This window comes from Plecotus auritus, assembly GCF_963455305.1.
Source record: "Plecotus auritus genome assembly, chromosome: 2".
Lineage (NCBI taxonomy): Eukaryota > Metazoa > Chordata > Mammalia > Chiroptera > Vespertilionidae > Plecotus > Plecotus auritus.
This window is the reverse complement of record NC_137771.1, coordinates 221,822,326-221,847,076: the sequence shown is the minus strand read 5'-3', so window position 1 is coordinate 221,847,076 and position 24,751 is coordinate 221,822,326. Positions and strand designations below refer to the sequence as shown.

The following is a 24,751-nucleotide window of genomic DNA, read 5'->3' as shown; positions in this document are numbered from 1 at the left end:
TTTTGCTTCTTATAGGAATTGAGGTAGAGAATTCTGTTTCAGCCTGCTCTTTTCACCTGTAAGTCCTTTGATATTTCCAAGTGACTAATCTAATGATGACTCCTCTCTCCTTGCTGAGGCCTGACCTTAACACCCCCCTTCCTCATTGCCTGGCACTCAGATCCCAGGTCCCCCTGCAACCTCCCCTGGTGCACTCATCTCTGCCTTCTTTACTCCTGGGCACCTCTCTGCCCTGTGGCCCTGGCTCTTCCCTTCACTTTTCCTCCCACCTCCCTCGGGCAGCAGCCTGGCGAGCTCCTTCCTGTTCTGCAGGTCTTTGCCTGCATCACCCCTTTCTTCGAAGACTCCCCTGCCTGCCCTAGTTACTTACCACTGCAACTTTCTCTGATCTTCTCTCCTTCCCAGCAATGATCACCTTCTGACATATTCTGTTAAGTGATAGTCTTCTGTGCTTACCCCTGTCTGTCTTCTTCCCTGTCTGTGCCCTGATGCAGCGAGTATGCAGTGCAGTGCCAGGCACAGTAGGGAGGGGGTAGTGAACCCCTTGATTTTAATAGCTAAGCATTTCCCCATGACACAGAAAACTCTTTGAAAACATTAATTTTTTATTTTTTATTTTTCGTGAGAGGAAGGGAGAGAGAGAGACAGACATTGATTTGTTCCACCCATTTATGCACTCATTGGTTGATTCTTATATGTGCCCTGATTGGGGATCGAACTGTAACCTTAGCTTATTAGAATGACACTCTTAACTGAGCTTCCTGGCCACGGCGAGAACATGAGCACTTAATATTATTCAGTATACATATACCAAATTTACTTAACCATTCCTGTGAGGTTGAACATTTATTCTTTCACAGTCATTAAAAAAGAAACCTTGAAATCTCTTAAGGCTTTTTTTATAATACTGTCATATTTCCCCCCAAAAAAGACTGTGTTTGAGTGGGCATTAGTTCGTTGCTTTTGTGTTTTGTTTTATTTTTTTTAATAGAGAAGAACAATTTCCCAAGTATACTGTGCCATTTAAAGGCACCAGAACGAAATTGTCACTCTGGACTTTTGGAGAGCCTGGATCTGAGGACTGCTTCCTTGGCCACAGCCCCTGGGTGTCAGGGAGGGATCATGTTGGGGCTCTCCCGTCTCCTGGGGATGAGTCCCCCACCCCAGTGCACCCAACACACTGCTTCCTTGAGGGCAGAGGCATGGCAGCTAGGGTGGCACAGGGGTGGGAGGTAATCTGCTCATGGATAATTACAAGTTTACTGCGGCAGTTTTGTTTTATATTTTTGTAAACTGAATTCTTTGTGTTTAAGAATTTAAATACTTTTTACCTAACTTACAAACAACATCGCTAGTTTAAAGCAATTTAAATGATAATATCTTAAAGACTTCCTCTTATATTTAATACTATTTCTTTAAACACAGTTGGTTTTTATTTCCTGAATAGAGTGACTTTTTAAAAGAATTATAGTTTATGTATTCCTGAAGTTTAAGCATAGATAGGGGAGAATTTCAGGCCTGTCAGAGATATGTAGCATATTGGATATGAGTTGTTTTTATGACAAGAGAAGCTTGGACAATTTTGTTTACTCTTCTCTCATTGCAGTATTATCCAGCATGAGGCTATACTGCAGGCAGGCAGACAGTAAGATTGCATATGGACCAATTCCCTTCAGTAATGTCTGGTTATTATGATTTTGAAAATCATAAGCATTTCACATATATCAGTCCTCTTTGTTTTTAAGTGATTTGGAAATTTGACCTTTGGCCTTTTTTTAAACATTCAATTAAAAAGGAGTTTGTGGGTGGTATTTATATTGTTGCCAATCACACAGCTGGCAGTTACCCTTCCCATTGCATTCCTGTTTGATAATAGAACACTTAATAGCGGTTTGTTTCTTGTTTAGTAACAAAAAGTATCCTCTTCCTTTCACAGATACAAGTAGTAACAGAGTTAAAAACGGAGCAAGATCCCAACTGCTCTGAACCTGATGTGGAAGGAGTGAGCCCTCCCCCTGTGGGATCCCAGACACCGATGGATGCAGACAAGCAGGCCATTTATAGGTAGCGAAGAGATGTGAAGCATGTGGGTTTTAAGAGGAATAATGAGAGTAGAAAACCTTGTTAAAGGGAACATTAGAGCTATTAGCTAGGCAGAGTAAGATATGATGTGGTAACTACTGGAGTGAAGATTTTCTCAGAGTAAGATGTTATTTCTAATATCTTTCTTTAAAAAAAGTTTTGTAACATAAATCACATTATGGCTGCCCCCATGTGGACACAAGATGGCCGCCACAAGATGGCCAGCAGGGGAGGGAAGTTGGGAGGGACCAGGCCTGCAAGGGAGGGCAGTTGTGGGCGATCAGGCCAGCAGGGGAGGGCAGTTGGGAGGGACCAGGCCTGCAAGGGAGGGCAGTTGGGGGTGATCAAGCCTGCAGGGGAGGGCAGTTAGGGGTGACCAGGCTGGCAGAGGAGGGAAGTTGGGGGTGACAGGGCCTGCAGGGAAGGGCAGTTGGGGGGGGGACCCAGGCCTGCAGGGGAGGGTGGTTAGGGGTGACCAGGCCTACAGGGGAGGGCAGTTAGGGGCAAACAGGCTGGCAGGGGAGCAGTTAGGCATCAATCAGGCTGGCAGGGGAGTGGTTAGGGTCAATCAGGAAGGCAGGCAGGCGAGCAGTTGGGAGCCAGCAGTCCTGGATTGTGAGAGGGATGTCCGACTGCCCGTTTAGGCCCGATCCTGGTAGGATCGGGCCTAAACGGGCAGTCGGACATCCCTCGAGGGGTCCCAGATTGGAGAGGGTTCAGGCTGGGCTGAGGGACACACCCCCTGTGCACGATTTTTGTGCACTGGGCCTCTAGAAATATGTAATGACCAAGTGGAGTTTATGCCAGGAATGCAAGACTAGTTCACTGTTCAAAGATCAACCAATGAGATTCACAGTGTGATCATATCAAGTGATGCAGGAAAGCATTTGACAAAATCAAGAGCTAATTATTATTTAAAACTGTCAGCAAAGGGGAACTTTCTTTTCAAATATATGTTTATTGATTTCAGAGAAGAAGGGAGAGGGAGAGAGAGATAGAAACATCAATGATGAGATCGGCTGCCTCCTGCAACCCGGGCATGTGCCCTTGACTGGAATTGAACCTGGGACCCTTCAGTCCACAGGCCGATGCTCTATCCACTGAGCCACACAAGCTGGGCAAAGGGGAACTTTCTTAACCTGATGAAGGGCAACTACAAAACCCACAGCTCACATCAGACTTGATGGTGAAAGATTGAATACTTTCCCCTAAGTTTGGGAATGAGAGATATTCACCCTGACTCTTCTTATTCAACACTGTAATAAAAGTCCTAGCCAGTGCAGTAAGACAAGAAAAAGATTAAAAGGAAGAAATAAGCCGAAACCGGTTTGGCTCAGTGGATAGAGCGTCAGCCTGCAGACTGAAGGGTCCCAGGTTCGATTCCGGTCAGGGGCATGTGCCTTGGTTGCGGGCACATCCCCAGTGGGGGGTGTGCAGGAGGCAGCTGATCGATGTTTCTCTCTCATCGATGTTTCTGACTCTCTGTCCCTCTCCCTTCCTCTCTGTAAAATATCAATAAAATATATTTTAAAAAAATAAAAATAAAAATAAAAAATAAAAGGAAGAAATAAAACTGGCTCAATGCACAAAAGACATGATTATCGACATAGAAAATTCCAGCATCTACCAAAAGACTTCCAGGTACATAATGAATTTAATAAGGTCACAGGTTACACATGCAACACACGAAAACCAACCCTATTTCTATACCTGTAACATACAAATGGAAACAGAAAACAAAAAGATAGTACATTTACCAGAATTCCAAAAAACTTAGGTATAAATCTATACCTATAAAACACTGATACAAGCAAATCAGACAACCTAATAAATGGCAGGACATACCATGTTTATGGATTCAAAACATAATGCAGATGTCTGTTCTCCTAAAATCAGGCTATAGACTTAATACAATTCCAATTAAGCTTTATCAGGATATTTTTGTGCATATAGACAAGTTCATTCTAAATTTTATATAGAAGTCAGAAGAACTAGATCAACTAAAACAAATTTGAAAAAGAATAAAGGAGGAATCAAATCTATTTGATCTTAAGATTTGCTATCATGTTACAGTAATTAAGACATTGTGATATTTGTGAAGGGATAGACACACACAGATCAATGCCACAGAGAGAGTCCAGAAATAAATCTACATAAATATGATTTGATCTTTAGCTAAGGTGTGAAAACAATTCAATAAGAGAAAAGGTAGACTTTTGGACAAATGGTGTTAGAACAATAGGATATCTATATTCAGAAAAAAAGATCCTTGACCTACTTTGACATCTTATACAAAAAGTTACTCAAAATGGACTATCGACCTAAATGTAAATTTTAAAACTAAAATTGGTACATCCATATAATGGATATTATTTGGCCATAAAGAAGGAATGAGGTACTGATACCTGTTACAGCATCAATAAGTCTTGAAAACATGCTATGTGAAAGATGCCAGACACAAAAGGTCTCATATATATATATATATATATATATATATATATATATATATGGCTAATATGCACATTGTCCCCTTGGGAGACTGGGCATTTGACTGCTCGCTATGACGTACGTGCACTGATCACCAGGGGTCAGCGCCAAATGAAGGAAGGCCCCAGCCGGCAGCTGGCAGCTAGGGAAGGAAGGCCCCGGCCAGCAGCCAGAAGGTCCTGATCACCAGCCAAACCTAGGGACCCTACCCGTGCATGAATCTCGTGCACCAGGCCTCTGGTATTATATGAAATGTCTAGAATTGGCAAATCTATAGAGACAGCAGATTAGTGGTGGCCTGGGGATGGGACTTTGGGGTAAAATAGAGAGTGACTGCTAATGGCTACAGAGTTTCTTTGGGGGATGATGAAAATGTTCTAAAATTGATTGTGATGGTTACACAACTTTGTGAATGTACTAAAAACTGTTGAATTGTGAACTTTGAAGAGATAAATTATATATTACATGAATTATATTTCAATGAAGTTGATATGTCAAATAATGTGTACATACGCACATACCAAACATTCTCATGCCATATGTAGAGTGTACATTTTTTTTCTTTTTTCCCCAGGCATCCACTCTTTCCATTATTAGCTTTGTTGTTTGAAAAATGTGAGCAATCCACGCAGGGCTCAGAAGGTACAACTTCTGCCAGTTTTGATGTGGACATTGAAAATTTTGTAAGGAAGCAAGAGAAGGAAGGAAAACCCTTCTTTTGTGAAGATCCAGAAACTGACAATTTAGTGAGTAAATTAATGAGTATTTTTTTATTTCTTCCAAATTTAAAATCTGTTCAATAAATTTTAAAGTTCCAGTTAAAACTTTAGACTGTTTGTAGTTCTGCTAAACGGGAGAATTGTACAATTCATGAGATAACGTGTGTGTGTGTGTGTGTGTGTGTGTGTGTGTGTGTGTGTGTGACTTGAATGTCTTCCAGCCTTCTCTCGTTACCCTTTCCTCTTAGCAAATAAGCTGGCTCAGCCTCCATCTTAAATGGACCAGGGGATTCAGTTCTCTCCTAAACATTTGAAAGGTTCATTGGGGTTGACGTGCTCACCTGACTTGCTTCCCAGGCAGCATGTCGATGCTCAACTTCAGTCCTTGACTTTTCCTTGACCATGGACACATGACTCTATTCTCCAAGACAGCTCTGTCTTGAGGCTCACACTGATTTGTGGTGGAGGACAAAGTTTATCAAGATTTGGGGCCCACCAGCACTGAGCAGGGACAGGCTTCGAGGCCCCTCATGACCTCCCTTGGTTTTTCTGTCTGAAGCCAATCTGTCTCATATAAATGCCCTCCTCCTAGGTCCAGTGTTCTAAAATTCAGGGTTCTCTGTGCTTTCTGAAGGAAATGGAGAATTCTTTGGCATTAACATCAGCGCTGCACCCAAGGAGAGCAGTGCCATTCAGTACTGTGGAGCACTGTCAGCTGTGTCTGGGGTCCTCACTGGATTTCTGTTGAAGACTGCTATGCTAGTTCCCAGATCAAAACCTTTGCCAGGCTCTGGTCAGCAGAAAGGGTCTTTGCAAATCTTTTTCCTGAATAAACTGCCCAGGTCTTCATTGCTGTTGTTTAAATTTCTCATTACATAGTTAACCCTTATTGCCCAATAATAGATTTTAAGGTGAGTTGTCTGACTTTGAATCTGTCTCTTCATCTTTTAAATGGAACTGACAGTGCCTGCCCTTTTGGATTTAGGACCAGAGACTCTCTCTGCCTCTGATCTGTCATACAGCCATCAGCGAGTGAGGGGCAGAAGTGGCCACAGTGGCCCCAGGCTGGCAGGGACCACGGCTTTCCTGACTGGTGTTAGGGCACAGGGCCTGGCAGAGCTGGATGCTTGGTATTCCTCATTATTGACTCACTGGCTGATTGGTTCCCTCCACAAGTACTATGAATTACTATCCAAGGTCACAGGAGAAGGAGCTGAGGCAGGTGCTGCTCATGGTAATGGTTTCATCTACTGCTGTGGGATAAAGTATAGTGAATTAATCCAAAATCATAAACTTAGAAAAATCATAAGAGAAAATCTTTAGGATCTAGGGCTAGGCAAAGAGTTCTTAGACTTGACACCAAAAGCATGATCCATAAAAGGCAGAGTTGGTAAGTTGAACGTTGTTAAACTTAAGAACCACCTATGAGATGGGTCTGGATCCATCCTAGTTTATAGATGAAGCAGGAACAGAGTGAGGACTGGCAACTTGCTTGTAGGGCCTGAGGCAGTGGTGAAGCTGGCTGAGGTCTGGTTGGTCCTGGCACTGTACTCGCTGAGGTCGCACTGGCATTGTCTGTCTTCCTGCATATCAGAGGGAGCATGGGTCTGGTGCTGGGATGATTTGTCATTTTGCACAATATCTGATGTAATTCCACTTCTGTCACTGGCAGTACAGATGGCGATGGCTGTGCAGGTTTCAGGCTAATAACAGAGTAGTTATGTGATGATGATTATAACTGAACATCATGCTACCTTTTCCTTGTCTGAAAGTCTTCATTTTCTCTGCTTCTAGATGGTCAAAGCAATCCAGGTTTTGCGTATTCATCTTCTTGAGCTGGAAAAGGTTAATGAACTCTGCAAAGATTTCTGCAGTCGATATATTGCTTGTCTAAAAACGAAAATGAACAGTGAAACTCTCTTAAGTGGAGAACCTGGAAGCCCGTACTCCCCTGTCCAGTCTCAGGTATTTATGTTCAGGTCCTGCTCTACTTCCTGGTTGCTGTAACATCTACAAAGATGAACTGTGTTGATCCTGAGAACACCAGCCCTTTCCGAATCACAAGTCTGTCTTAATGGCTGTCCTGGCCCTCTAGATCTCTGACTCTAGCCTGGGCTGAGAGTAAATTCCAAACACCATCCATCTGGCTTCATACAGTGAATGCAATGAGGCCCTGACCTGTATACTGGACCCTGGGTCCTATGTTTCTGGAGTTCCATCCATTTCTTTCTTTTTTCCTTTTTTAAAAATATACTAGAGGCCCAATGCACAAAATTCGTGCAAGGGGCTCTGCCCTCGCAGCCCCGGCTGCCTCGCGGCCCTATGGCCTGGCCCCCTGCCCACTGGTCATTCCGGAAGGTCATTCCGCTGTCCAGTCTAATTAGCATATTAGCTCTTTATTATATAGGATTTTAAAAAATGGTAATATACATATATCACAAAATGTACCATCCTAACCATGTTTAAGTGTACAGTTTAGTGGCATTAAGCACATTAACATTGTTGTGCAACCATCATCACCATCCATTTCCAGAACTTTCCATCTTCCCAAACTGAAACTCTGTCCTCATAAACACTAACTCCCATCCCCCCAACCCAGCCCCTAGCACCCACCATTCTACTTTCTGTCTGTATGAATTTGACTCCTTTAAGGACCTTATGTAAGGGGAATCATTTGTCCTTTTTTTTAAAAAAATATGTCTTACTGTTTTCAGAGAGGAGGGGGAGAAGGAGAGAGGGATAGAAACATTAATGATGAGAGAGAATCATGGATCAGCTGCCTCCTGCATGCCCCCCACTGGGGATCGAGCCTACAACCCAGGCATGTGCCCTGCCAGGAATCAAACCATGACCTTCCTGGTTCATAGGTTGATGCTCAACCACTGAGCCACACCGGCTGGGCCGTCCTTTTGTATTTGGCTTATTTCACTCAACATATGTCCTCAAGGTTCCTCCATCTTGGAGCCCTATTATATTGTAGCCATTCTGATAGATTGTAGTGACATTCATTGTGCTTGGAACTTGCATCTCCCTGGTGGCTAATGATGCTGACCATCTTTTTATGTGCTTATTTTCCCTCTGTATATCCTCTTCGGTAGAATGTCTTCTCACATCTTTTGCCCAATTTCTAATTGGATTTTTTTTTTAAACTGTTGACTTTTGAGAGTATTCCAGATACTAGTCTTTTATTGGATATACATTTTTCAAATATTTTTTCCAAGTCTGTAGCTTATTTTTCATTCTCTTATCAGTGTCTTTTGCAGAGCAAGCATTCACCACCACCCCCATCTTTATTTTATTTTATTTATTTTAAATTTTTATTTCCCATCCATCCACCTCACCTCCCTTTTAGCAACCATTAGCTTGTTCTCTATATCTTTGGGGTCTGCTTTTTTGTTTATTCATTTGTTTTGTCCTTTTAGGTTCTGCATACGAGTGAAATCTTATGGTATTTGTCCTTCTCTTTCTTATTTTACTTTGCATAATAACCTCTAGCTCCATCCATGTTGTCTCAAATGGCAAGATTCCATTCTTTTTATTGCTGAATAATAAAATTCCATTGTATATATGTACTGCATCTTTTTTATCCACTCAGCTATTGCTTCCATATCTTGGCTGTTATAAATAATTAGAGGCCCAATGCACGAAATTCATGCAAGAGTAAGCCTTCCTTTCCCCAGCCGGCACCGACTTCCCTCCCGCACCCAGGACCCGAGCTTCCCTCGCAACCTTCCAGAAGGTTGTCCGAAGGATGTCTGGTCTAATTAGCATACTACACTTTTTTATTATTATATTATAATTTATTATTATAGATGCTGCAGTGAACATAGGGGTGACTACATCTTTTTTAATTAGTGTTTTTGTTTCCTTGATATAAATACCTAGAAGTGAAGTTGCTGGGTCACATGGCAGTTCTATTTTTAATTTTGGAGGGAACCTCCATACTGTTTTTCATAGTGACTGCACTAATTTGCAGTCCTACCAACAGGGCATGAGGATTCCCTTTTCTCCACATTTTTGCCAACACTTGTATATTGATTTATTGATCATAGCCATTCTGACTGGTGTGAGGTGATAATCTCATTGTGGTTTTAATTTACAGTTCCCTGATAATTAGTGATGTTGAACATTTTTCATTTGTTTGTTGTCCATTTGTATGTCCTCTTTATAAAAATGTCTATTCAGTTCTTCTGCCTATTTTTTAATTGTGGGTTTTTTTGGGGGTGTTAAGTTATATGAGTTCCTTATGTATTTTGGATATTAACCCCTTATCAGATATATCATTTATGAATATCTTCTCCCGTTTAGTAGGTGGTCTTTTTGTTTTGTTGATGGTTTTCTTCACTGTTCAAAAACTTTTTAGTTTGATGTAGTCCCATTTGTTTATTTTTCTCTTTGTTTCCCTTGCTTGAGGAGATATATCCACAAAGATATTACTAAGACCAATGTCAAAGAGTTTACTACCTATGTTTTCTTCTAGGAGTTTTATGATTTCAAGTCTTACATTTAAGTCATAATCCATTTTGAGTTTATTTTTGTAAATGGTTTAAGAAAGTGGTACCATTTTATTTTATTTTTCATATATCTATCCAGTTTTCCCAGCAGCACTTTTTAAAAAAAATATATTTTATTGATTTTTTACAGAGAGGAAGGGAGAGGGATAGAGAATTAGAAACATCGATGAGAGAGAAACATCGATCACCAGCAGCACTTATTGAAGAGACTGTCTTTACCTCATTGTATATCCTTGCCTCCTTTGTTGTAGATTGACCGTATAAGCAAGGATTTATTTCTGGATTTGCTATTCAACATTTTTTAATGTTGATAATTCCTACTTACCAACTTTTCCCTTTATGAGTTGTGATTTTCGTGTCAAGTTTAAGAACTCTTTCCCTAGCCTTAGATCCCAAAGATTTTCTCTCATTATTTTTCCATAAGTTTTATATTTTACATTTAAATCCATGGTCAGTTTTGAGTTAACTTTTGTATAAAGCATGAGGATTTTGGCTGAGGTTTATTTGTTTGCCTCTGGATGTCCAGTTGTCCAGCACCATTTGTTAAAGACTCCTTCCTCCATTGAATTGCTTTTGCACCTTGTCAAAAGTCAGTTGGGCATATAGATAAGATTTCTGTGTCTTTTGTTCTGTTCAGATTTATATATCTATACCATATAGTTTTGATTTCTGTAATTGTATAATCTCAAAATTCAGTACACTGATTCCTCTGACTATTCTTTTTAAAAATACTCTTTTCTCAAAATATTTGAGCTATTTCTAGTTCCTTTGCCTTTCCATATAAATTTTAGAATAATTTTGTCTATCTACAAAAAAAAATATTACTAAGATTTTGATAGGAATTGCATTAAACCTGTATGTTGTGTTTTGAGGAGAATTGACATCTTTACTATGTTAACTCTTTCAGCTCACACACATGGTGTGTCTCCCCATTCATTTACTCTTTCTATGATTTCATTCATTAGTTCTCAACATAGGAGTCCTGCACATGTGTTTTTAGAATTAAACTTCAGTATTTTTGTGTGTGTGTGTTTTTCTTTTGAGCAATTGTAAATGGTATATTTTTAACTTGTGTCATGCTACTTTATAGAAATGCAGTTGGTTTTTATTTTATTTTTTTTAAATAAATCTTTATTCAGATTATTACAATTATTTCTCCTTTTTTCCCCCATAGCTCCCCTCCACCCATTTCCCACCCCACCTTCTGCCCTTACCTACCCCCCACTGTCCTCATCCATAGGTGTATGATTTTTGTCCAGTCTCTTTATGAACCCCCCCATACCCCTTTCCCCCTGAGAATTATCAGTCCACTCCCTTTCTATGCCCCTGATTCTATTATATTCACCAGATTATTCTGTTCCTCAGGTTTTTAATTCACTTGATCTTTAGGTTCACTTGTTGATAGATATGTATTTGTTGTTCATAATTTTTATCTTTCCTTTTTTCTTCTTCCTCTTCTTTAAGAATACCTTTCAGCATTTCATATAATACTGGTTTGGTGGTGATGAACTCCTTTAGCTTTTTCTTGTCTGTGAAACTCTTTATCTGCCCTTCAATTCTGAATGATAGCTTTGCTGGGTAGAGTAATCTTGGTTGTAGGTTCTTGCTATTCATCACATTGAAAATTTCTTGCCACTCCCGTCTGGCCTGCATAGTTTCTATTGAAAAGTCAGCTGACAGTCGTATGGGTGCTCCCTTGTAGGTAACTAACTGTTTTTCTCTTGCTGCTTTTAATATTCTCTCTTTGTCTTTTGCTCTTGGCATTTTAATTATGATGTGTCTTGGTGTAGTCCTCTTTGGATTCCTTTTGTTTGGGGTTCTGTGGGCTTCCTGGACTTGTAAGTCTATTTCTTTCACCAGGTGGGGGAAGTTTTCGGTCATTATTTCTTCAAATAGGTTTTCAGTATCTTGCTCTCTCTCTTCTTCTGGCACCCCCATAATTCTGATGTTGGTACGCTTGAAGTTGTCCCAGAGTCTTCTTACATTATCTTCAACTTTTTGGATTTTTTTTTTTTGCTTTTTGCTTTTTCGGTTGAGTGTTTTTTTGCTTCTTTGTATTTCAATTCTTTGACTTGATTCTTGTGTTCCTCTGTTCTGTTTCTGGGTCTCTGTATAATATTTTTTATTTCAGTCAGTGTATGTTTAATTTCTAGTTGGTCCTTTTTCATCTCTTCGGGGGTCTCATTATATTTATCGGCCTTTTCTAGGATATTCTTAAAAAGCCTTATAACCGTGGTTTTGAATTCTATATCCAGTCGTTTGTTTTCCTCCATTTCTTTTGTTTGTGATCTGATTCTTAGACGCCGCATTTTCACTGCTTCCCTGAGTTGGTAGATTTGTGTGCTAGGTTTCCAATTTGGCCCAGTGGGTCTGCCTCCCCAGTTAACCTGAGGTGGACACTCTTGGTGCACACCTTTGTGGACTGTGTGTACAGCCTTGTTGTAATTAAGTCTTTATTGTTGTTGGTATCACTGGGAAGAATTGACCTCCAGGCCAGTTGGCTGTAAGGATCAGCTGTGTCTATGCTGGGAGAAGTCCGGTGCTGGAGACAGCCTTATAGGATTAGACTTGCCAAATTGCAATAGCCTCTGTGCTCAGCTTGGATGGGGTGGGGTCTCAGTCTTGGCTTCCCGTCAGCGTTGCCCTTGCGCGCACGTGTGTACCTTCAGTCCTCTGCCTTCCCGGCTCCCGATTCTCTGCCCGAGAGTCCAGACTCCCCCCACAAGAGTGTGGGTCCCCAGGGGCTCGCCTGGAACTGGGGTTCACTGCAGTCAGAACTGGGGCTCACTTCAGTCAGAACTGAGGTTCAGTGCCGTCAGGAGCCTCTCACTCCCTTCCGCTAGGGAAAGCCTGTGGCAGCCTCCGCAGCCTTTGTGCGCACTGGCGCGAGCGGACTTTCAGTCCTCCGCCGTCCCTGGCTCCTGAGTCTCCGCCCGAGAGTCCAGACTCCCCCCACAAGAGCGTGGGTCCCCAGGGGCTCGCCTGGAACTGGGGTTCACTGCAGTCAGAACTGGGGCTCACTTCGGTCAGAACTGAGGTTCAGTGCCGTCAGGAGCCTCTCACTCCCTTCCGCTAGGGAAAGCCTGTGGCAGCCTCCGCAGCCTTTGTGCGCACTGGCGCGAGAGGACTTTCAGTCCTCCGCCGTCCCTGGCTCCTGAGTCTCCGCCCGAGAGTCCAGACTCCCCCCACAAGAGCGTGGGTCCCCAGGGGCTCGCCCGGAACAGGGGTTCAGTCCAGTCAGAACTGGGGTTCAGTGTGGTCGGGGGCTCCCTTCCCTCTTCCGCCAGAGAAAGTCAGCCAGGCTCTCAGCCGCCCTTCCTCTCCGCGCGCACAAAGACCCTTTGCCGTACCTCCAATTCTCTGTGAGCTTTTCTCTATCCTTCTAGTTGTAGAATTTTCACTCAGTCAGCTTTCCTGTGGTTCTGGATGGTGTCCGTTCTGTCTTTTAGTTGTAGTTTTGAAATTGTTGTGCGAGGCAGCAGTTTAGGTGTTTACCTATGCCGCCATCTTGGTTTTTCTCTGCAGTTGGTTTTTAAATGTTTATCTTGTATCCTGTGGCCTTGCTGAACTCACTTAACTAGTTCTAGGAGTCCTTTTTATAGAGTCATTAGGACTTTCTGCCTATTTAGCCATGTCATCTGCAAATAGGGACAGTTTTGTTTCTTCCTTTGTGATCTGTATACTTGTTATTTCCTTTTTTTTTTCTTTTTTTTTTCTTTAATAAATCTTTATTCAGATTATTACAATTGTTTCTCCTTTTTCCCACCATAGCTCCCCTCCACCCGGTTCCCACCCCACCTTCTGCCCTTACCTCCCCCGCACTGTCCTCATCCATAGGTGTATGATTTTTGTCCAGTCTCTTTATGAACCCCCCCATACCCCTTTCCCCCTGAGAATTATCAGTCCACTCCCTTTCTATGCCCCTGATTCTATTATATTCACCAGATTATTCTGTTCCTCAGGTTTTTAATTCACTTGATTTTTAGGTTCACTTGTTGATAGATATGTATTTGTTGTTCATAATTTTTCTCTTTACTTTTTTCTTCTTCCTCTTCTTTAAGAATACCTTTCAGCATTTCATATAATACTGGTTTGGTGGTGATGAACTCCTTTAGCTTTTTCTTATCTGTGAAGCTCTTTATCTGACCTTCAATTCTGAATGATAGCTTTGCTGGGTAGAGTAATTTTGGTTGTAGGTTCTTGCTATTCATCACATTGAAAATTTCTTGCCACTCCCGTCTGGCCTGCATAGTTTCTGTTGAGAAATCAGCTGACAGTCGTATAGGTGCTCCCTTGTAGGTAATTAACTGTTTTTCTCTTGCTGCTTTTAATATTCTCTCTTTGTCTTTTGCCCTTGGCATTTTAATTATGATGTGTCTTGGTGTGGTCCTCTTTGGATTCCTTTTGTTTGGGGTTCTGTGCGCTTCCTGGACTTGTAAGTCTATTTCTTTCACCAGGTGGGGGAAGTTTTCGGTCATTATTTCTTCAAATAGGTTTTCAGTATCTTGCTCTCTCTCTTCTTCTGGCACCCCCATAATTCTGATGTTGGTACGCTTGAAGTTGTCCCAGAGTCTTCTTACACCATCTTCAACTTTTTGGATTTTTTTTTTCTTTTTGCTTTTTCAGTTGAGTGTTTTTTGCTTCTTTGTATTTCAATTCTTTGACTGATTCTTGTGTTCCTCTAGTTCGTTTTTGGGTCTCTGTATAATATTTTTTATTTCAGTTAGTGTATGTTTAATTTCTAGTTGGTCCTTTTTCATATCTTCGAGGGTCTCGTTATATTTATCGGCCTTTGCTAGGATATTCTTGAAAAGCCTTATAACTGTGGTTTTGAATTCTATATCCAGTTGTTTGTTTTCCTCCATTTCTTTCGTTTGTGATCTGTTTCTTTGTTGCCGCATTTTCACTGCTTCCCTGAGTTGGTAGAGTAGATTTGTGTGCTAGGTTTCCTATATGGCCCAGTGGGTCAGCCTCCCCAGTTAACCTGAGGTGGACACTCTTGGTGCACCCCTTTGTGGACTGTGTGTACAGCCTTGTTGTAATTTGGTCTTGATTGTTGTTGGTATCACTGGGAGGAATTGACCTCCAGGCCAGTTGGCTGTAAGGATCAGCTGTGTCTACGTTGGGAGAAGTTCAGTGCTGGAGACAGCCTTATAGGATTAGACTTGCCAAATTGCAATAGCCTCTGTGCTCAGCTTGGATGGGGTGGAGTCTCAGGGCGGAGCAGACAGTCTTGGCTTCCCGTCAGCCTTGCCCTTGCACGCACGCGTACTGCCTTCCCCGGCTCCCGAGTCTCCGCCCGAGAGTCCAGATTCCCCCCCTAAGAGCGTGGGTCCCCAGGGGCTCGCCTGTAACTGGGGTTCACTGCAGTCAGAACTGGGGTTCAGTGTGGTCGGGGGCTTCCTTCCCCCTTCTGCCAGAGAAAGTCAGCCAGGCTCTCAGCTGCCCTTCCTCTCTGCGTGCACAAAGCCCCTTTGCCGTACCTCCAATTCTCTGTGAGCTTTTCTCTTTCCTTCTAGTTGTAGAATTTTCACTCAGCCAGCTTTCCTGTGGTTCTGGATGGTGTCCGTTCTGTCTTTTAGTTGTAGTTTTGAAATTGTTGTGCAAGGCAGCAGTTTACGTGTTTACCTATGCCGCCATCTTGGTTTAACCCTTGTTATTTCCTTGTCTTGCCTTATTGCATTGGCTAGAACATCTAGTACTATCTTGAATAGGATTGGTGAGAGCAGGCATCCTTTGCTTGTTTCCAATCTTATGGGAAAAGTGTTCAGCCTTTCACTATTAATTTTTATTTTCATGATAGTTTTTCCCCCTAGATGCTCTTTATCAAATTGAAGAAGTTCCCCTCCTATTTTTCTGAGAGTTTTTATTACATTGAATTTTTTCAACTGCGTAGATTGATATGATTATGTGATTTTTCTTCTTTAGCCTGTTAATATGGTAGGTTACATTGAGTTTTTTAATATTGAGCAAGCCTTGCATTCCTGGAATAAACTGTACTTGGTCATGGCGTGTAATTCTTTTTATATGGATTCCTGAATTTTCTTCTAATTGCTAATATTTTGTTAAGCATTTTTGTGTCTATATTGAGGGATATTGTAGTTATCTTTTTTGTGCAGTCTTCATCTATGTTTGGTATTAGGAAAATGAATTGGAGAGTATTTCCTGCTCTTCTGTTTTTTTAGGGAGGGGTTAGAATAGGTATTAATTTTTTTTAAATATATTTTATTGATTTTTTACAGAGAGGAAGGGAGAGGGATAGAGAGTTAGAAACATCGATGAGAGAGAAACATCGATCCGCTGCCTCCTGCACACCTCCCACTGGGGATGTGCCCGCAACCAAGGTACATGCCCTTGACCAGAATTGAACCTGGTACCCTTCAGTCCGCAGGCCGACGCTCTATCCACTGAGCCAAACTGGTTAGGGCAGAATTGGTATTAATTTTTCTCTGAATGTTTGATAGAATTCTTCAGTGATCCTACCTGGACCTGGAGATTTCTTTTTTTTTGGAGGTTTTTAAATTACAATTTTAGTTTCCTTAATAGCTATAGGGCTATTCAAATTATCTACTTCATATTGGATTTTGTCTACTATGTCAAGTTCATATGTTGAGTTCATGGTATTCCTTTTTCTTCTTTTGATGTCTGCAAGGTCTTCAGTGATCTCCCCTGTTTCATTTCTGATATTGGTAATTTGCCTTTTTTTCTGTTTTTATTTACTAGAGGTTTGTCAATGTATTGATCTTTTCAAAGAACTAGTTCTTTTTTCTCTGTTGTTTTTCTGTCTTCAATTTCATTGTTATCTGCTTTGATCTTTATTATTTCCTTCCTTTTGCTTGCTTTGGTTTTATTTTGTTCCTCTTTCTCTAGGTTATTGATATATGAGGTTGGGTTATTGATTTGATAGCTTAGCTTTGTTCTGACCAAGTTAATGTAGCCTACTTTGTGTGCACCTACCAAAGCTTACACATTCACATTGTGCCCACAGAGCAATCGCCTCTGGATGATACTCATTTATGCTACTTAACTGCTCAAATATCTGGGTGCCTGCATGTAACAGACCTCATGCTAGATGCCAGGTATAGGGATCCTCTCCCTTGTGAACCACAAACCCAGCCATCAGTCTGTGGGTAAATTCACCCATTTGGATCTAATGTCAGATCATTAGAATCTCTGACGAGGTGTTTACAAATGTTTACATGGAGCGTGCTGTGGGCCAGGCCTAGGCCCAGTACTCCAAACACAATGGGCACACAGGGAGGTGGGGCTCAGCTGTGCACTATGCTGAGATTGGGGTGATAGGAAGCTCTGTGGGCCTCAGGGGTGACTCCCCATCACCACTCAGAGCCTCCCAAGCCTGTGGGATAATCTGAAAGCATTCATACATTCCAGGAGGCATTGGTTCTTGGAAAATCAAGAGTCTGCGCCAAATTGAATGGGAAAGTTGTGTGATAGATTAGGTAATTTTGGTCTCCCTAGTCCAGGGGTGGACAAACTTTTTGACTTGAGGGCCACAATGGGTTCTTAAACTGGACCGGAGGGCCGGAACAAAAGCATGGATGGAGTGTTTGTGTGAACTAATATAAATTCAAAGTAAAGGAGTGGAGGGGAGAGCAAGAGAACCCTCCGCTCTTTCGGCTCTGCGGGCCGGATAGAACAGCCGAACGGGCCGGATAGAACAGCCGAACGGGTCGGATCCGGCTCGCGGGCCGTAGTTTGCCCACGGCTGCCCTAGTCCTATCTCCAAGACTGTTAAGGTGTGGTTACTATGCAGTGAGATGAGAGATAATCTTTGGAAGCCAAATTGAAACTAATATCTTAGTATCGATCATCACATTTAATATTCAGTCAGACTTCCCTCTCCTGGTTTCCAGATATGTAGAGCCTGCTTCATGGAAGGCTTGTCATCTGATTGTGCTCTTTGCCTCAAGCATATCCTTTATTAATAATGCCATTATACCACTTGTTAGGAAGTTTTAAATGTGGATGTTCTGTTTTCTAATAATCCCTTTCTGTGTATTTCCGACTTACAGCAAATTCAAAGTGCCATCACAGGCACTCTCAGCCCCCAAGGAATTGTGGTGCCTGCATCCGCGCTGCAACAGGGGAATGTAACTATGGCAACAGTGGCAGGTATGGTGATGGAAAAAAAGGACACCTTTTCCTTGAGCTTTTGCAGAAAAAGTCCTTCATAGTAGAATGGAGACTTTCATAAACATAATTTTAAATTAATGCCAGTTCCCTAATAGGAGTCCCATAAATTAGGCTTCTTTGAATGCTTGTTTCTTGTTAATTCTCAATGACAAATACTTTATGCAAATTGTTTCCCTACCAAAAAATGTTGGGAAGAAAGGTTTTGTATAGGAATTGAAACTTTATAGCAAAAACTAATTGTAATTTTCAAATAACTGTTTTTAAATGTGCTCTTAGCAGCACCTGAAAAATCTTAAGTTGTGTCATTAATTGATGACAAACAAATAAAAATGCAGTCTTAGTCTTGACCTAACTTATATGATAAAAACCATCACAGGGGTCCCAGGTTCGATTCCGGTCAAGGGCACATGCCTGGGTTGTGGGCTCGATCCCCAGTGGGGGACGTGCGGGAGGCAGCCCATCACTGATTCTCATCATTGATGTTTCTCTCTCTCTCTCCCTCTTCCTTCCTCTCTGAAATCAATAAAAATATATTTTAAAAAAAAATCATAGGAAGGGGACAGATTCTCAAGTTCCCTGTTGCACCTAGAACATTACAAATACAAGACCATCGTGAAAATATAAGGAGGGGAAGCAATTTACACTAAAAACCCCGTGTAATAGCACAAAGGGAAACCTCCACAGCAAAATAAAGCACATTTGACCAAAAAGAGAAACATAATAAAAATATTTGTCATCTGAAACCTTTGGCCAAGTCCTTTGATATGTTCTAATTGTGGGGAAAGTGGAAAATGGGGGCAAGCAAAAGGCACGGAAGTGCAGACCCCCTGACCCCGCCGTGCCCTGTGCACTGTCTGTGAGGACAGGAGGGATGCCCGTCAGCATAGTGTCACCTGGGCACTGCTTGTGCAGTGAGTCCACTTCGATAATTTACAGTGACAAGTCAGCTAGCAAAGTATCAATCATTTGAAAGATGTAAAAAGCTCATCAAACTACAGATTTTATTCCTTTCATAGTATAGTGAGAAGATTGGTTTTAAACCATTGAGACATAAATTTAATTTTTTTTCTTCTTCCTTTTTGAGGCGGCACAGTTTATCAGCCTGTTACAGTCGTCACTCCTCAAGGCCAAGTAGTGACACAGGCATTGTCACCTGGGACAATCAGGATCCAGAACTCCCAGGTGTGTGAGCCATTCCTTTGGCAGGATTGGGAGCGGGGAGGAAGTGTTGCACAGGTGTGGAAGTGCAGGTGGAGGCAGGCTGGAGCCATTCTCTCTGGGTGAAGATAACTTATCTCATACTCGCTCTCATGCAGCAACCTCCAGTTAATCTGAATGTCAGTATTTTGTTTCTTTTTCACTCTTCAGATCTATCATTGTAAAAAAGTTGCAAAGTTCAGAAAAGTCTAAGGAAGCAGAAAAAAAATCATCTGTTATCCCTTCCCTTAAGCAGCCACTGTTGTCCAATTTAATGCTGGATTGTGTAGTTGTCTACACCAGGAGATTTGAAGCCATGTGGACGTGCTCCCCTCTCCAGTCTCCAGGTCACAGCAGAACCGCAGGCAGGTTTTTGAGACCATGCCCAGCTGCCCCACACCTCCAGCATGAGAGTATTGGCTGGGTTTTGGGCCTGTGTGTTCTGAAAAACTGTTCTTGGCCTTTCTGCTGTGCTTCTGCTAAGCCAGAGCAGGGCTTCAGGGTGTCCGGGGCACTTGCTTAATGCCCCCCCCACACCCTGGTGAGAAATCTGAAAGAGGGCTCCCCTTTTTCCTCTGTACGCTGCCCACTGGGGGCGCTACTTCAAGAAGGCTGGTCTGCTGCTCCTCCCCGTGGCCCCCAGCTCCCAGAGCACAGAGGCACTTCCAGGGCAGAAGTGACAGCTGGAAATGCAGTGACATGCCAATACCTTGGGATGGTCCTACCCTCTCTGTGTCTTTGGTAAGATGAGATTGAGCTTGGTGGTCCTCCAGACCCCTCTAAGTTCTGGACACACACGCACACACACACACACTCATACACGCACACACTTTTACATTTAGCTGGGTTTTAATAAGAAAGTGTTTCTGTTACCTGTTCTTATTTAAGAGCATTGATTCCCTCTGTATGTTAGTTGCTTGTCTTTGGCCTGTGCAGATATTTTCTATATTCTTAACCACTTTGAGGCCCCCCCCTTGGGGATGTGGGTGTTTTTGAGGGGGCCTGGTGTGTGTGTGAGCCAGCACAACTAGTCTGGGGTTCCTATCTTTGAATTCATGGAAGGTTTTGTTGGACAGTCACGCTGGGGCTGGTCAGGGCTGAGTGGTTGAGAGGCCTCAGAGACTAGGTGACTTCCAAGTAAGCGGAGGGTTGGGGGTAAGAGAGGAGCTAGGCCCACCCACGTTGGCCCTGGGTCCTCGGCCACCCTCATCTCCCTGTAGTTTCCCACTTATAATAGCTGTAAGCATAGAGCAGGGCCTGGTTTGAGTGTTGCCTAGTATTAAAGTGGACTGTTCTTGCTCTGGCCGGCGTGGCTCCATTGGTTGGGCATTATCCTTTGTTCTGAAAGGTTGCCAATTCGATTCCGGGTGGGGACACATGGCCAGGTTGTGGACTTGATCCCCCGTCGGGGGGCCGGGGAGGGTTCTGCAGGAGGCAGCTTATCAATGTTTCGTTCTAGCATCCATGTTTCTCTTCCTTCCTCTCTCTAAAAATCAGTAAAAATATTTTTAAAAAATAAAGTGAGCTATTCTTAGAGGAAAACTTTTAAAAATCAAATACCTCGGAGAAACCAAGATGGCGGCATAGGTAAACACCTAAACTGCTGCCTCGCACAACAATTTCAAAACTACAACTAAAAGACAGAACGGACACCATCCAGAACCACAGGAAAGTTGGCTGAGTGAAAATTCTACAACTAGAAGGAAAGAGAAAACCTCACAGAGAATTGGAGGTACGGCAAAGGGGCTTTGTGCGCGCAGAGAGGAAGGGCGGCTGAGAGCCTGGCTGACTTTCTCTGGCGGAAGGGGGAAGGAAGCCTCCGACCGCACTGAACCCCAGTTCTGACTGCACTGAACCCCAGTTCCGGGCGAACCCCTGGGGACCCACGCTCTTACGGGGGAAGTCTGGACTCTCGGGCGGAGACTCGAGCTGGGAAAGGCAGAAGTCTGAAGGCGCACGCGGGCCAGTGCGCACAAAGGCTGCGGAGGTTGCCACAGGCTTTCCCTAGTGGAAGGGAGTCAGAGGATCCTGACTGCACTGAGCCCCAGTTCTGACTGCAGTGAACCCCAGTTCCAGGCGAGCCCCTGGGGACCCACGCTCTTGTGGGGGGAGTCTGGACTCTCGGGCGGAGACTCGGGAGCCGGGGAAGGCGGAGGACTGAAAGTGCGCACGCGCGCGCGTGCCAGTGCGCACAAAGGCTGCGGAAGTTGCCACAGGCTTTCCCTAGTGGAAGGGAGTCAGAGGATTCTGACTGCACTGAGCCCCAGTTCTGACTGCAGTGAACCCCAGTTCCAGGCGAGCCCCTGGGGACCCACGCTCTTGTGGGGGGAGTCTGGACTCTCAGGCGGAGACTCGGGAGCCGGGGAAGGTGGAGGACTGAAAGCGCACAGGCGCGCAAGGGCAAGGCTGACAGGAAGCCAAGACTGAGACTCCACCCCATCCAAGCTGAGCACAGAGGCTATTGCAATTTGGCAAGTCTAAACCTATAAGGCTGTCTCCAGCACCAAACTTCTCCCAGCATAGACACAGCTGATCCTTACAACCAACTGGCCCGGAGGTCAATTCTTCCCAGTGATACCAACAACAATAAAGACTTAATTACAACAAGGCTGTACACACAGTCCACAAAGGGGTGCACCAAGAGTGTCCACCTCAGGTTAACTGGGGAAGCAGACCCACTGGGCCATGTTGGAAACCTAGCACAAATATCTACCTTACCAACTCAGGGAATCAGTGAAAATGCGGGGTCAAAGAATCAGATCATAAACGAAAGAAATGGAGGAAAACAAACGACTGGATATAGAATTCAAAACCACGGTTATAAGACTTTTTAAGAATATCATAGAAAAGGCCGATAAATATAACGAGACCCTCGAAGATATGAAAAAGGACCAACTAGAAATTAAACATACACTGACTGAAATAAAAAATATTATACAGAGACCCAGAAACAGAACAGAGGAACACAAGAATCAAGTCAAAGAATTGAAATACAAAGAAGCAAAAAAACACTCAACCGAAAAAGCAAAAAGCAAAAAAAAAAAATCCAAAAAGTTGAAGATAATGTAAGAAGACTCTGGGACAACTTCAAGCGTACCAACATCAGAATTATGGGGGTGCCAGAAGAAGAGAGAGAGCAAGATACTGAAAACCTATTTGAAGAAATAATGACCGAAAACTTCCCCCACCTGGTGAAAGAAATAGACTTACAAGTCCAGGAAACGCACAGAACCCCAAACAAAAGGAATCCAAAGAGGACCACACCAAGACACATCATAATTAAAATGCCAAGAGCAAAAGACAAAGAGAGAATATTAAAAGCAGCAAGAGAAAAACAGTTAATTACCTACAAGGGAGCACCCATACGACTGTCAGCTGACTTCTCAACAGAAACTATGCAGGCCAGACGGGAGTGGCAAGAAATTTTCAATGTGATGAATAGCAAGAACCTACAACCAAGATTACTCTACCCAGCAAAGCTATCATTCAGAATTGAAGGTCAGATAAAGAGCTACACAGATAAGAAAAAACTGAAGGAGTTCATCACCACCAAACCAGTATTATATGAAATGCTGAAAGGTATTCTTTAAGAAGAGGAAGAAGAAAAAAGTAAAGATAAAAATTATGAACAACAAATACATATCTATCAACAAGTGAACCTAAAAATCAAGTGAATTAAAAACCTGAGGAACAGAATAATCTGGTGAATATAATAGAATCAGGGGCATAGAAAGGGAGTGAACTGATAATTCTCAGGGGGAAAGGGGTATGGGGGTTCATGAAGAGAATGGACAAAAATCATACACCTATGGATGAGGACAGTGCGGGGGAGGTAAGGGCAGAAGGTGGGGTGGGAAATGGGTGGAGGGGAGCTATGGGGGGAAAAAGGAGAAATAATTGTAATAATCTGAATAAAGATTTATTTAAAAAAAATAATAAAAATAAAAAAAATAAAAATAAAAATCAAATACCTCACTTACGTACTAGAGGTTCATTTGTCCTGCTGTTTGAGAAGGAAGTTTCCTAATTAACTGAATTTTCTTACAGACGAAAATTTCTACTTTAAATAGCAAACATAACAAGTTTGGATTATTTCAGTAGAACACCTTGTCATGTTTAATGTGACATCACTCCCCAGATCCCATTGGCAGATCCCCAGTGAGGGTACCTCCCTGCTTCTGCCTGTGTGCTGCCCCTGCTCTGGTCCACAGTGGCCATGGTGCCCCACTGTGCCCTTGTCCTTACCTGTCCTGTCCTCCCTCTTGTTGCTTCCAATGTGGCTGGCTGGAGCCAGAGAAAGAGCTGCTGAGGTTCCTAACAGAAGAAGAGACCCGATAGAGGCCTTGGGGGGGTGTCCTTTGACTAAAACCCGCAATGTTACATGGATGATTCTGTCACAGCTGTTTAGGCTGCTCTGGGCTATTTTCCCTTCTTTTTTGGCCAAAGTGTGGGTTCTTGTGCTTCAGATAATGAGAGTGGTAATTTACCACAGGTGCTTCTGTGTTGTTGTGTCAGACACTCTCAGGGTTGGTTTTGTCCAGAGAATTGGTATTATCACGACTCCTGTTGTTACTCTGGTGGTGGCATTACCCAGGTGGACCTCGGCAGCACAGCAGTGTGGTGGCAGTCCTGGAAGTGCCTGTGCCATCCCATCCCTCCCCCCCAGGACGGGTCCCTGCCCACTGTGGGGCAGGATTGTGGGCACATGGCGGGGGGCGGAGCAGGAATTTAGCCCAGCATCGCCCAGCTCCCTGGAAAGAATCAGCACGGTGGGAAAGTGGTCAGGGTTCGGATTCTCACTTCCTACTGCATTCCTAGGAAAAAGTATTTTATTACACTTCTAATACAAACCCATTTAAAAAATGTTTTGAGAGGAGTGGAGAAACCAAGATGGCGGCACAGTTAAACACCTAAACTGCTGCCTCGCACAACAATTTCAAAACTACAACTAAAAGACAAAACGGACATCATCCAGAACCACAGGAAGGCTGGCTGAGTGGAAATTCTACAACTAGAAGGAAAGAGAAGAGCACACTGAGACTCACAGGAGCTGCAGAAGGCAGAGGTACGGAGGCGCGTACACGGAGAGGGCTGGCAACTGAGTATGCGGCTGACTTTCTCAATCGGGAGGGAGACAGAATCTCCCGAATACTCTTAACTCCAGTTATAGGCAAGACTCTGGGGACCCAGACTCATTTGGGGAGAAACTGGGCTGTCTGGAAGCGGGCGAAACTCGAGGGCGGCTTTCTCTCAGAGGTGCTTGCAGCGATTAACGAGGGACACTGAGACATGGGGACCTCTTAGGGCAGGGCTGATGGGAAGCCATCGCTGTTGGCTCCACCCCGAGACTCTGCCCCATCCAAGCTGAGCGCAGAGGCTTTTGCAAGTCTTGTCTCATAAGGGTGTCTCCAGCACAGAAGTTCTCCCAGCGTAGACACAGCTGATCCTCACAGCCAGTTGGCCTGGAGGTCAATTCCTCCCAGTGATACCAACAACAATCAAGGCTTAACTACAAGACTGTGCACACAGCCCACAAAGGGGTGCACCAAGAGTGTCCACCTCAGGTAACTGGGGAGGCTGAGCCACTGGGCCCTATAA

The 24,751-nt window shown here is 43.3% G+C and overlaps 1 protein-coding gene across 8 annotated transcripts in view; it reads left to right on the top strand.

Annotated features, from left to right (window-relative positions):
• PKNOX1 (PBX/knotted 1 homeobox 1) overlaps positions 1–24,751 on the top strand; it is a 67,096-nt gene that overhangs the window by 22,165 nt on the left and 20,180 nt on the right. For 6 of the 8 annotated variants that reach the window (XM_080656425.1, XM_080656428.1, XM_080656427.1 and 3 more), the window contains 5 exons: positions 1,937–2,064; positions 5,144–5,315; positions 7,083–7,253; positions 17,836–17,935; positions 19,041–19,138. In XM_080656425.1, coding sequence (XP_080512551.1) covers positions 1,937–2,064; positions 5,144–5,315; positions 7,083–7,253; positions 17,836–17,935; positions 19,041–19,138 — 669 coding nt within the window. The remainder of the gene's footprint in view (positions 1–1,936; positions 2,065–5,143; positions 5,316–7,082; positions 7,254–17,835; positions 17,936–19,040; positions 19,139–24,751) is intronic. The other 2 variants (XM_080656430.1, XM_080656431.1) reach the window with 1 other exon arrangement.